At 39.8% G+C, this 14,339-nt stretch overlaps 1 protein-coding gene across 2 annotated transcripts in view; it reads left to right on the forward strand.

Annotated features, from left to right (window-relative positions):
- The window catches only part of MAP3K5 (mitogen-activated protein kinase kinase kinase 5), a 224,254-nt gene that overhangs the window by 154,397 nt on the left and 55,518 nt on the right, over positions 1-14,339 (forward strand). Inside the window, exons 13-14 of one of the 2 annotated variants that reach the window (XM_032651201.1) lie at positions 2,524-2,619; positions 6,253-6,334. In XM_032651201.1, coding sequence (XP_032507092.1) covers positions 2,524-2,619; positions 6,253-6,334 — 178 coding nt within the window. The remainder of the gene's footprint in view (positions 1-2,523; positions 2,620-6,252; positions 6,335-14,339) is intronic. The other variant, XM_032651202.1, reaches the window with a different exon arrangement.

Raw genomic sequence — 14,339 nt, forward strand, 5'->3', positions numbered from 1 at the left:
AAGACGTTTTTCTAGAGTGTGAATGTCTTGGATAGGACCTGTAGTCATGATTTAAAAAGGCAAAGAACTTCAAGAATCCTTCTGTTGATGAAAATGCTCAGCCTTCTTCAGACTCTTTATCTCCATTACAAAAAATTTGCAACAAAACCTTCACTGTTTGAACTGACTCTGCACTTGCACTTGTCACCTACTTAAAATGTGGTGACAGAGAGATAAATGTGAACTGTGGACCAGAGTCAAGGTGAGGATAAAAGTGAGCTGTGTGGGGTCCTCTCTAGCTGGGTTTATGTTAGAGGATGGTTTTTCTGGTCTTTTGGTATCCCAGGAACTAATCTCTCCTTAGATGTATTGAAGACATACATACCATCTGCCAGATTGTGTCCTGTAGCTAATATTAATATGGTGAGATTATGGGAATTCATTTTTCTACGACTTTTCCTGAGGTCACCGTTAAGGAAGTGTTCTTGAGGTTACAGTGGCTCCCTTCAGTTCTGACATTGCCATCATAATGCCAATTCCTGGGGTTTAGAAATGAGATTTATTTCAGAATCAAGAGCCACTGGTTAAATGTTTACATACTTGTTCTACAGAAGTTTATGAGACACCAACTCTTGCATATTTCAAACCAAATTAGTTGTGTTTACTACTGTGTGCCCCATATAAACAGAAATGAGAAGAATCAGATTTCTGTGCGCCAGTTATACAATACTCTGTTGCTTTTGGCATAATAGTAGTTGGTTTTGTTGGAGCATATGAACTGGCAGAGTCGTCTGGGTCACTTATAATTGGAGTTTGCCTGGTAAAAACACCTGTTACCTCATGAATGATGTGAACAGAAACAGGCCAGACTGACTCAATATATATCTTTCCAATCCATGCCTTCTCAAATAAAGCATTACTCTCTTAATATTTAATTTTTAAGACCAGTCATTAGCAAGACACTCATTACTTATTGCTGCCTTTTTAAGCCATCCATCTAGGAAAGTATGGTAAACATTAATTTCACTTTATCAGCATGGAATGATTATATGCAGCTACTGTTGGTTTATATGTTGAGAAACTTGAGTTCCAGTGTGTGACTTCAAAGAGAGCTAACTTTTCTTGACTTCCTCCTCTATAAATAGAAGACAAACTATAGAAGAAAATGCAGCTGTCAGCAGTTTGTCTTGCATCAGCTTAGGACTTGTTCAGCTCGGTCAATGGGCATTTATTGAGCACCAGCTATCTGTCAAATGTTGAGTCCTGTTCTGCCAAGGATACACAAAGGACTAAGACATGAACTCTGCTCTTGAAGCACTCACAGCCCAGCAGAGCAGCACACATTTAACAACTAATGATAGTACAGTGTGAGATTAACAGACATATGTTCAAAGACCAGAGGGGCAAGAGGAAGTCTTTCTGTTTCAGGTAGGAGTAGTGAAGGGCGAGAGGGTAAGGTCTAAGGTGGGCCTTAAATGGTAAATAGAATTTCTTTAAAAAGTCAAAAATGATGTGCATTCCAAATGGAAGGAACAGCAGATGCAGAGGCATTAAATAGGGATTGGAGAACTATAGCCCACAGGCCAAATACGGCCCGCTGCCTGTTTTTGTAAATAAAGTTTTATTGGAACTCAGCCATGTTCATTCATTTATGTATTGCCTAAGGCTGCTCCAACAGCAAAACTGAGTAGTGTGGCCTACAAAGCTTGATATATTTACTCTCTGACCTGTTACAGAAAATAGTTGCCAACCCTTGGCATAAAAGAGCATGGCCAGGGGGCTTCCCTGGTGGCGCAGTGGTTGAGAGTCCGCCTGCTGATGCAGGGGACACGGGTTCGTGCCCCGGTCCGGGAAGATCCCACATGCCGCAGAGCGGCTGGGCCCGTGAGCCATGGCCGCTGAGCCTGCGCGTCCGGAGCCTGTGCTCCGCAACGAGAGAGGCCACAACGGTGAGAGGCCTGCGTACCGCCAAAAAAAAAAAAAAAAAAAAAGAGCGTGGCCTGACTGGTAAACTCAAAATTGTTTCAATTTCTGTAAAGTAAAGGACTTGCTGAGTCCAAACCAAGTGCTATTTCATATTTCTTCACTCCTTTATAATCTCTACAATAATGAGGTGCTTTACCTGCCTCCACACATTGCCTTCCTAGCTTCGGAAGCATTTTATTGTTCGACACATCTTACGGAACCAGAATCACCAAGATCAGTAAGCCAGTTGATATTTACGCTTTTCTTTCAAGCACACAGTTCAGTGCTACAGCAGGCAAGACCCCTTCCCCATGCTAAGTTGTAGGACACATGGCTTGTGTGCCTACAACACCCCAGAGCAACATTATCTGCAGATACAAGCAGGAGGACAATGCTCAGAATATTAAATAATTTTAGTGTTGTGGTACAGGGAATGTCACTTTTTAAAGTGCTATTTATAACATTTTGGTATAAACAACACTGATATCATAATTGGGACTGAATATAAAAAGTATTTATTTTTCATTACAGTACATGGAAGTATTGAGATTACTGTGAATAATTCTTTGTTTGTTTCAGTATTTCTAAATTTGAAGAACGCTGCTGTTTTCTTTATGTGCTTCACAATTCTGATGATTTCCAAATCTATTTCTGTACAGAACTTCATTGTAAAAAGTACGTATTAGTCACTGTTTATGTGTGAAAAAGACTGTTCTTACCTGATCATTATTTTTAATTAATGAATGAACATGTAGCTCCTGTAAAAAATTCATGGCCATCTACTTATATAAATATTTCATTTGCACTGATATCTTATAATTATGTGGCATGTTTAACTGAGAATTTGGGGAACTTTCTTTAATAAATGAACCTTTTTCTTAGTCGTAATTTATTTTTCCTTAGACAAAACATTAACCAGATTTACCAGTTAGTTGCCAAGTATTATGACTCATTTTTAAAGTGCTCGTGTATTATGTGATTACCAAAATTTTCATTCTTGAATTCTTTCGAATAATCTCATCATCGTCTGCAGCAGTGGCTCCTAACTCTGGTTCATATTAGAATCAACTGGTGGGCTCTAGAAAGTGCCTGAGCCCGACCCTCGACGAATTATATTGGATTTTTAGGTGGAGGAACAACTTGAGCTAAGAGCCAGTGTTGTAATCTACACCCATAAAAGATAATCCAGAAATCCATGGACTGCATTGTATATTTGGGTTAACCTCCCTGGGTATATTTGTCTTGGGCTAATAACTAAGTACTTCCTGGTCCCTTAGAACACAGTGACTAATTGTGGGGACCTATAGAAGTGCGTGACAATTTAGACACCAATGTGCAGGTAAAAGCCAGCTTGGACTTAAGATTTTGCTGAGGTTGTTCTTTCAAATAATCACTGTTTGACCCCATTATAAATGATTGATATGCTAGCTACAATATACAGTCAATCATTTTTATCTTGGTACCAAAAATATGTATGTTTAATTTAAGATTCTTAGCTAAAGTTTTATCTTTATTATTGTAAAATGTGTAGTAAAATGACTTGGAAATAAGAAAGAATTCCTAGCACATGTATGGTCGACTTTTCTACTTACACTTGAATTATCAAGGCTCTTCATTTGTTTCAGTGATAATTATAGCTAAGATTTATGGAGTACTGACCTCAGACCTCATATCTATTTTAATCTTCAAATAAAATTTATTAGGTAGGTAATATTAATATTTTTGTTGAAAAGAGTTAAAAAAAAAAAAAAGTAGAGTCTTGGAGAGTTTAACTAGTCTATAATCATATATAACCAAAAAGCATAAAACCCGGGATTTGAACCGGGCACATGTTACTCCAGAATCCAAGCATCTAAAAATTACACTGTACTCCCACCCCACTAGAAGTGTTATATTCTATTTAGAAAAGCTGGTGTTGAAAATTTTTGTGTGAGTAGCTGAGGGAAATCTTTACCCCAAATCTTAAAGTCTATCTTTAAACCTAGAATTTGTTTAGGTCTTTCATGTTCTTCCTTTTGGTTGAACTTGCTTTTGTCTGTGACTCATCAGGATATGTAATCTTCATCGGAGCATACCATCATTCTGATCAGGTTTGGGATTTTCTTTTCTTGTCTTTAACCTCCAAAGAATGTATATACAGAGAAAGGAAGAGTGAGGAACTAGGCATCACACGCAGACTCCATAGAGAGGCTTCCAACTCCATAATGGGCTTTGTCTATTTTGTTCATTGTCATATTCCCAAAGGCCAGAACAGTTTTTTATCCTAGTGGAAACTTGATGAGTATTTGTTGGATGGATGGATGGATAATAAGAGGTACTGTATAAGAAAAGGTTTTTTCCTTCCTGTGTAGGAAAAAAACCCAGTTCTTCCCTACTGTGTTTCTTTCCTTCGTGTCTCCTTTATTCCTCACACAAAACACTTTATTTCTGACATTTCTGGTCCCCAGATGTGTGGAGGTTTTACCCCACAACAAGCAATTCTCTGTGACACCTACAATTGAACTCAGTCTACCTGGAGATAGAGTGAGATCCCACAGGTTAAAGGCTCATTCCCATAAGACCATCTCTTCCCCTGACTTCAGATACCAGTCACAAGCCCAGATTATCACCTGTGCTTTAGATATACCAGCTATAGATCAGAGGTTCCAGCGACCCCCTTCTTGGGTTCGATTAATTTGCTAGAGAGGCTCACAGAACTCAGGGAAACACTTACTTACATTTACCAGTTTATTAAAGGACAAGAGACAGATGAACAGCCAGATGAAGCGATGTCTAAGGTGAGGTCTGGGAGGGTCCCCAGTGCAGCAGCTTCTGTCCCTGTGGAGTTGGGGTGCATCACCCTACCTATATGGGTATGTCCACCAACCCAGAAGCTCTCTGAACCCCCTACTATTGGGATTTTATGGAGGCTTCCTCATGTAAGCGTGAACAATTATTAACTCCATTTCCAGCCCCTCTCCCCTCTCTGGAGGAAGGTGGGGGAGTGAAGCTGAAAATTCCAAGCTTCTAATCGTGGCTTGGTCTTGACCAGCCCCATCCAGGAGTCCACCCAGAGTCGCTTCATTAGAATAAAAGATGCTCCTGGTTCTGTATCACTTAGGAATTTACGAAGGTTTTAGGAGCCCTATTTTAGAGATGGGGTCGTAGACAAATATTAGAACACAAGAGATGCTCGTAGTAGTGCTTGTCACTTACAAGGGTTTTAGGAGTTCTGTGCCAGAACCTGGGGGCAGAGACCAATATTTATTTTCTATTATCTCATAGGTACAGAGATAGCATAAAGGTTCTGAGTTGTGATAGGGAAACTCTTCTTGTCACACAGTAACCTGCTCTTCCCTTGGGCTGGCAGTGCACAGCATCACCTGCCTGTGAGATCATCAGCCCCTGTTCACAGTGCCTCCCTTGCTCCACCTCTGGGCTAGAAACCATTAGCATCCCTTCTGAATGGATAGACACAGCTCGCGTTGCAGAGGGAAGATCTGTTTCTTACCATAATTTGGGGGGGGGGGGAGCTCTTGAAATGACCTCTAGGAAGAAAAAAAAAAAAGGAACTTTACAAGAATAGTTCCTGAAGAAAATGTTTGTCACCAACAGAAAGGTGGCTTCTGTCACAAACATACAAGCTAGCCGTTCCTGTTTCCATCAGTATTTTGCAGACTGTACATATGGGACCCCACATGTATGACACTGAGGTGCTCAGGCAGAAGATTCAGTAACTGAGATCAAATGTAGTGGCCAACACTGTGTCACAGAGTCAGCTCAGAATTTAGAGACACTATTCCAGAATCTGGGTATTTTTGTTATGTCCCATTAGAAATAGTAATATTAACAGCAGCAAAACAATAATAGCTAATATTTAATGAGTGCCCTGTGCTGAGCACTTTACAAGTATTACCTCAAGTCATCTTCACAACCTGTAAGATAGGTACTCATATTCCCCATTTATAATTAAAGAACGAGGCTCAGAGAGGTGGAGAAACTTGCCCCAAATCATGCAAATACTAGCAACCTTGGTATGATATTCAAGTCCACATTCTTAACATTTCTGTGACCTTGTCTAGCCTTACTGTTCTAATTCTATACCATATCATGTTACTATTACTTGAAGTGACGCATTAGGTCAGAAATTTCCGGCAAATCCTACCAAAAATATGAAAACTCCTATTTTTCGCACTGATGCTGATATTTTGTTTATTGCCTGACTCTTCTAGGTCCCATTTGTTTTGCTCTGAAGTCACTTTGAAACGTGCTTGCTTATATGTAATATCTTATGTATTACGAGTGACCACATACCAATTTTCATTGCAGGTTTTTTGAAATGGTGAACACCATTACCGAAGAGAAGGGGAGAAATACAGAGGAAGGAGATTGTGAAGGTGACTCCCTGGAGGTAATGACTTTGGTTTCTGAGTTCATTTTACTAAATTTCTCTGTGGCTAATTTTTTAGAATTAACTGTTTAAAGCTTTACTGAGGGAAAGGGGTGTGTGTGTGTGTGTGTGTGTGTGTGTGTGTGTGTGTGTGTGTGCGCGTGTGTGCGCGCGCGTGCGCTTCGTGAGTAGTGACGAAGGGTAGAGAGCTCAGCCAGAGTCAGTAAGCTTTCCCTTAATGTTTAAAAGCAGCTTCTAGAATTCCTTTGGTTAAAAAGGGCTAAAAAGCAAAAATTGGAGAACTCTTAGTCAGGAATACCGAGTTTTTTGTATCTTACTCTGATGTGAGTAACTATGCTTTATCTTTGAGGGTGTTGATAACCCTCAATGCAAGAGTCACAGTGCCCTTACACATTTTTTATTCTCCTCTGAGTTATGTTGCAATTCAGACAAGCAAAATTCAGTGAAAATTCTGAGTGATAGAACCATTTGCGGTCCTCATTCTTATGCTTATGCAGAGAACCTGAAACAATGGAAGATTAACAGAATAAAGAGAGGAGGTGAGGGCTTCCCTGGTGGCGCAGTGGTTGAGAGTCCGCCTGCCGATGCAGGGGACACGGGTTCGTGCCCCGGTCCAGGAAGATCCCACATGCCGCGGAGCGGCTGGGCCCGTGAGCCATGGCCGCTGAGCCTGCGCGTCTGGAGCCTGTGCTCCGCGGCGGGAGAGGCCACAGTGGTGAGAGGCCCACGTACCCCCCCCCAAAAAAAAAAGAGAGGAGGTGATAACAATCACCCAAGTGCTGTTTCTCTGACCGTAGTGCTTTTCCTTGTGCCTCCTAGATAGAGTACACTGCAGACACCAATTTTTCGACTGTGTCCATTTTCTCCATCATGTCTTTCTGCTGTGTATAGCACAGCTTTCCACCACAGTGAGGACAGTGCTGGGGACTTTCAAGAGAGCTGACTCTCGCACCTGAGCATCTTCAGTGTTTGAAGGTTGACACTTCTCCAGGCATGGTAGTGGGCCTCTGTTTTCTCCAAGCCTTTCCCAGTGTATGACTTGGGACCGAATTCTGAATCCAAGCAATATTGAAAATTACATTTCTAATGTTAAACTGAAATTGAAGAAACTAGAACACCAACCTGACTGGTATACCTAGTGTATTAGGTCACTTGGATAATGTCATCTCGTAGGCTAGAAGTTTTAGGTAAGCGTTGAAGTAGTAGGGTAACAGTCGAGGGGAATTTAAATATAATAACCAATTGTTAATTCTGCCTGTAGTTAAGTTCTATACTTCTCTAGCAGTTGTGTAGCTTTTGATATTCCTGGCTAAGCCTAAGCCTCTTTCATTTAAGTTATAAAAAGATGATAGACCTAATTTGGAAAAAAGAAATCTTCCCTACGCACTAGCTTGCTGTCTGCAGAAGTAATAGACAATACTTCTTATTTGTTATGCTTTATATTTTGCACTGTTACATTTTCTTATTTAAGTGATTGTGGGTAGGAACTAGATCTCTTGATTTCTACAACAGTGCTTTTTTGACTGTACCTCATTATCTCTGTTTTTATTTGGGTTAAATTTAGAATCACTTGATACATAGCAACTGCCAGGGTAAAAGTTAACAAAGAAAATGAAAATGAAACAGTTCCATTAGTAATAAATTAGCAAGTGGATAGATTTGAAAATCCATAAAGTTACTTTACAATATCATAAATTGCTGGGTTTACAAAAGCAATAACAGTGATAGCTATCCTTTATTTCATACCCTTCTTTGAAAAACTAAATCCATCTTACCAAAAATACACATAGCACAGACAGGCTATGGTAGCCATGTTAGACAAGCTTGGTCTTCATAATTGATTGAATCAACAGTTGAGAGACTCTGCTTTAGAAACTCATTTAACCCTATGCATTGCATAACATGGCTTTAATTGCCTTAGAATTTGTGGTGAATCTGGCCAGCTGATTTTCCTAAGACTCAGTCTCCTATAATGTAAAAGGGGTAGGTAGATCACTTTTCAGAGAGCTGTCAAGAAGATCCAGGGTCAAGATCTCCTGATCTGTGTGCAGTGGTACTAAATGGGGTGGATTTTGTAAGACACCCTTCTTGATCAGACAGTTCTGCAAACACTGAGAACACTCACCAGCCAAAGATGGAGGAAAGTGCTCAGGTTTCTTCCTAGGAATATCCAGAGGGTTTTAGTAGGTCTGCTGACCTTACAAAAACCATCTCATACCATAGTGCTCTCCGATTCATCAAAGTGCTCCTAACTCATACTTCTCAAGAAAGCACAGGTATACTATTCCTTAAAATATATATATATATATATTTATTTATTTATTTTTATTTGGTTGTGTCAGGTCTTAGTTACGGCTTGCGGGCTCCTTAGTTGTGGCATATGAACTGTCAGTTACGTCATGCATGTGGGATCTAGTTCCCTGACCAGGGATCAAACCCGGGCCCCCTGCTCTGGGAGCACAGAGACTTAACCACTGCGCCACCAGGGAAGTCCCATTATCCTTTTAATGTCAGAAAAACACTCGTCTACTTCTGTCCTTTGCATTCTATCAGAATAATTTAAAGTCTATGACATAGAATGACTTCTGCAGTATTCCCAGTGGACTGTATAGTCTATACAGTGAATTCAAGAGTACCTGTTTTAAGTATTGAAGTAATATTTTGGCTTAGCTTGCCATTTTGCCACTAGTGACATTGCTGATGTTGTAGTCTTGGGTGTTCTGTTAGCATAACATTAATGAATGGATACGGTGATGTGCTGGGCTGTGAAGATGATGAAATCCATCTTGGCTCTCCCTCTCATGCAATGTCCCTTTGTAGCCAGAACACCTATACAATATGAGTTATTAACTAACCTTAACTTATATTTTTACATAACTTATGATAACTCCATTATACCCTTGATCACATTTCTTAGCTATTTTCAACATTCTCGACTAACATCATTTTTTCAGTATTCTAAATATTTGATTAAAATGAATTCCTTAATTTCATTACCACAAACTGAACTCAAACTTCAGCCCATCAATGACATAGCAAAAATAATTCCTCCTCTTCCCATTCTTTATAGTATAAACAAGAAGGATTCCTTTGGAGATTTATATGCAGAATAATTATTTTCTGGTCTTTACCTTCATTTGAGATAGAATTAAAATTGTTTCAATACATGTGCCAATTATTCCTGAAGCCTTTGGGTACCTTGGCCCAAAACAAAACTAAAATGTTGGAAAGATTAGATGCTTTTAAAAAGTTTTTAACTTCACTTGGGGTGGCATCAGCATTTGGCAAACATTAACTATTAATGTGGTTCCATAAACCACAAATTTGAAGCTAATCCTTAGACTTCCTGGTGTTTGAAAAACTTCTTATTCTAAGCCTAAGTTAAGATTTACTTTTCTTTTTGATTTAAAAAACTAAGGTTTCTTTGAAGCATTATAGTTGTGGAAGGGATTCAGCCTCCTTCGGGTCATGGTCAGACCCCTCCTCCAACTGATCATATTGGACTCTGCTCTAGTAAGATCCTTGTGCTGGGGTCAGTGGTCTCAGGTTCTGGCTCTGACTTTGCCAGTAGCCAGTTTTATAACTTTGGACAAAATCCTTACTCCTGCTGGGTTAAGATGATATCATTCCTTACATGAGAGTTGAACAAGAAGATCTTAAATGTCCTTTCCTAGCTCACATTTTTTTATAATTTTCAAGGTTAGTATAAACTGTACCAGGTCTTTTAAATATAGCTCAGTACCACTTTCAGTGGACTTTTCTGTTTTTAAACAGAAAGAGAAACAACTTCTTTTGATTCAAGGCCATGTTTTTTGATTCAAGGCTGTCTTTTGAAATGGAAGGGTTATGAACCCATATCTTAAATAGTTTAATGTATTAATAAATTTATATTGAAATCACTGAACAATGAATTACAGTTAACTGCAAGAGTTCTAACACTTATCAGCTGTGGTCCCTGTTTTTGTTCTCCCAGCCTTTCATAGCTTCACTAAGAACAAGGGCATCTACACTGTTACCCAAGCCAGACACCTCAGAGCAACTTCTGCTCCAGCCTCACCCCCAGCATTTTCTCCAGTCCCTTCACCCCATTCCATCAGTCCCCCATCTCAGGTCCTCAGCATCTCTCACGCGGCCTGATATCTCTCCTGCCATCAATACACTGTCCCTGCCATCACTGGAGAGATCTCTCAGGCAGATTTAATCCGGTGACTCCCCTAATTAAAAAGTTTTGTTTTGTTTTTTTCTTAATTTTTTAAATTGGAGTACAGTTAATTTACAATGTTGTGTTAGTTTCTGCTGTACAGTAAAGTGAGTCAGTTATACATACACATATAGCCACTCTTTTTTAGATTCTATTCCCATATGGATCATTACAGAGTACTGAATAGAGTTCCCCATGCTATTCAATAGACCCTTATTAGTTATCTGTTCTATATATACTAGTGTGTATATGTCAATCCCAATCTCCCAATTTATCCCTCCTCCCCCCACCGCCCCGTTCCCCCCTGGTAACCATACGTTTGTTTTCTACATCTGTGACTCTATTTCTGTTTTGTAAATAAGTTCATTTGTACCATTTTTCTAGGTTCCACATATAAGCGATATCATATGATATTTGTCTTTCTCTCTCCGACTTCCTTCACTCAGTATGCTGATCTTTAGGTCCATCCATGTCGCTGCAAATGGTATTAAAAAATTTTTTAAATTAAAATGAAAAAGCTTTGATGCTACTCTTTGTAGAAGATTTCCGCACCATAGAACATTCTTACCTCCCTGGCTGTAACTTAGCTTTCCTTCGCACTCTGCGGTCCAGCAGTGCCGAACTCCCTTCCATTATTCAGACAGCCAGGCTGTTCCTGCCTCTGGGCTTGACATGCAGGTGTCCAACTCCACATGCTTTTTCTGCTTTGTCCTACTTGGTGACTGCTTCCTAATTTTTTGAGATCAAGTTCAAGGGTCATTTTTACTTTTGAACCATTTTCAACACCCCTTCTCACTTTTCTCTGCTCTTACAGCATTTTTGCCCACTCCTCTGCCCTAGCTCTTCTCACTGCCTTGTAATTCAGTAGCCTGCACCAGACTGTTTACATCCCAAGGCTGGACTGTGGCTCTCTTTCCCTTTTCACCACAGTCTTGCATGGTGTCGGGCATCCAAGCAGAAGTTCATTCAGAAGGCTTAGAAGGGTTTGAAGCTGGGGAGTGACAAAACCAGAGCTGTTTAAACCATATCTCAAACTGGGGGGAGGGGGATGTGGATTGCAGGGGGGCAGAGTAAATGCTAGGAAATGAGCTTGAAGTTGTTTAATCAATGTTAAGTCCATAATCAAGCTGAATACCATAATCAAGCCACTCAACCCATTCTCTTCATCTCTCTCTCTCTCCCTCCCTCCCTCTCTCTCTCTCTCTCTCTCTCTCTCTCTCTCTCTCTCTCACTCTCTCTCTTTTAGTTCCTTGAAAAAGCCATAAATTACTGAGGTACTTTGGTGTTCAATACAGAATATGTTGTCTTCCTCCTCATGCCTCTCCCAAACATACATATATTCTCCCTCCCTTTTCCCCTCCTCGTCCTTTTTCTTTAATGCATTTGTAATATTTACCTCACTGTTTTATCAAAATGGGCATATGATTGACACAAGCCTCAGGTAATCATAGCAGCTGGCCCTGTGAACCTGTTTATATGTAGTTTCCAGGATGCATAGAGAGGAAGTTGCCCCCTTGTGGGATGGGTTAGGGACAAGCAAGATAAAAGGAATGTTTTCCTTTCACTCAAACATCTGCCGGATGATGAAATACCTTACCGTTTCTTCTTCTGTTGATTTGTCTCATAGACAGACATTAACAGTGAATGATGGTTTAGAATTCATTTAAATCGATTCAGAGTCATCCAGTAGCACACTGGTTTGTTTTTCTTTGGCATCCTATTTCTGTTTTTGTACAGATCTCAAGTTGAACATCCACAGTTACTGCACTGCCTGAGAAAAGCTATCACTTCTGGTGCTGTATGATAAGCATATCAGTTTGTTACTCATTCATTTATTCTGTTGTGAGAAAAAAAAACTTTTTCCTCTACCACCTCAGGTTCAGTAATTGGGAGCCTGCAAATTAACTGACGAAAGACACATTACAGAAGAAAAGACAAAGTTTATTTCTGTACGAGGGAACACGCAAAGAACTGACTCCTGAACAACTAGAGTTCAGAGTTTATTTGTCTTAATAAGGAAAGTTCTTAATAGGACTTCAAGGGAAAGCAACATGGTGGGAAACTAATGAGAAACAAGTGGAAGGTACTGAAAGTTTTGAAAAGGTTTGGTTTAGTAATTTCTTATCCAGGTATAAGTGGTCCTAAACCTCCTGGAGAGGGGATTATGGCAGCTGTATTTTCGAGAGACTTTGCTTAAGTCAGCAAAAAAAGTTTAGATAAGGCTTTTTCTGCAGCTGCTATTTATTCAGATGTTTTCAGCTTAAAATAATCTTGGTACCACATTAGTGGGTCCAAGTGGATTCTATCAGTTCACTCAACAAATGTTTATTGGACACCTGTGGAAGGCACTCTCTAGGTGCTGGGGATCCAGCAGAGAACAAAATACAGAAAATCCCTGTCTTCACTGAGCTTACAGTATAGTGGGAGACTGATAATAAATAAGTGAAATACATGCTATATTTGATAATGATCAGTATAAAGGAGAAAAATTAAGCAGGGAAGGATTTAGGAAGTTACAGTGAAACAGGGTGTATAATTTTAGACAAGGAAGCCAGGGAAGGCTCCTTGAGAAGGGAAGGTCTGAGTAAAGATCTGAGGGAGGAGAGAGCTATGACATTAGATATTTGTACCTGCAGCGTTTTTCCTATTCTATTAATGCTATTAGTAGCATTAATGTTTTCATGAATTATGAAATGAATTAATGTAGTTATTAATGTTTTCAGCATTTACATATTACTAAGGCGATATAGACTGAAAATTAGCAAAGCTATCATTTGGGTTTTTGAGGTGACTACTCAGCTAAGGTAATTAAGTGCTGGGGGAAGTACATGGCTTTTTAGAAGGTGGCTGTTTTACTGTGGATCCCTGCACGGTGCAAGGACTAAGTGAGTCATCACTTCGTTGTTTGGCCTTGTCAGGACTGTCTTCCTACGCTCATTCTCCTTCCAGTGCCAGTTTAGGCAGTTGTGGGCAGGCAACAAGAGAGGGCTGATTCTAGAAGCGCCCTCATCACTGCCTCAGAATGCAGTGGTCTCCCTCAGCAACAGCCTGAGTTGCTAGCCCTTTGTCGTAGAAATAGAATGCGAGCTATCTAAGCAGTGTAATTTTATTTTTATTTTTTTAAATACTGAATTCGCCTTGTCCCCACCTTCCTTTTTCTACCTACTTGTCATTTGACAGACCCTGCCTTCCCTTGGCTTTTGGCCAATGCTCTGTTCTACTTTTTCTGGCCGTCACATAGATAATTCTCTCTTCTTGTAGATCAGGGCAGTTTTCTCAAGCCTGCTTTTTCAATTTATATCTCTATATTGTGAGAATAGGAAAAAGGGGTTAAAAAAGATGGAGAAACCAAGGGGCAACTACCCATTGGAACGGTTTTCAGTTTTATTGAAAGCCCTTTTGATTTTTACCATGACCACGTCATTTAACAGGAGTCAACCTCTATACTTAATATTGTTTTTTTAAAAAGGAATAGTCTGTTGATGCTTTACATTCCTTAGGGAAACTAAAAGTTGAGCCGTTTCATCAAGGCTTATGTATTCTTCTCTATGTTAAGTAAGTATCCCTGTGGCAAAGCTCCTTTCAATCAAAAATAAATGGATAGCAACATTAAATGTTTTGGCACCTGGTTTTTAAAAAGGGTCTCATCAATTTTTTTTATAGCCTGATTGATTAATTAAGCCAATAATCACTGAGCCTCTACTACAAGCCAGATATGGCTAAGACTAGGGACAGAGAAATTAAAATCCTGTTCTCAAAGAGCTCAGAGTACAGACTGGAATGCAGATTTGGGTGAGAGAAGAG

Source organism: Phocoena sinus, chromosome 12, assembly GCF_008692025.1.
Source record: "Phocoena sinus isolate mPhoSin1 chromosome 12, mPhoSin1.pri, whole genome shotgun sequence".
Taxonomy (NCBI): domain Eukaryota; kingdom Metazoa; phylum Chordata; class Mammalia; order Artiodactyla; family Phocoenidae; genus Phocoena; species Phocoena sinus.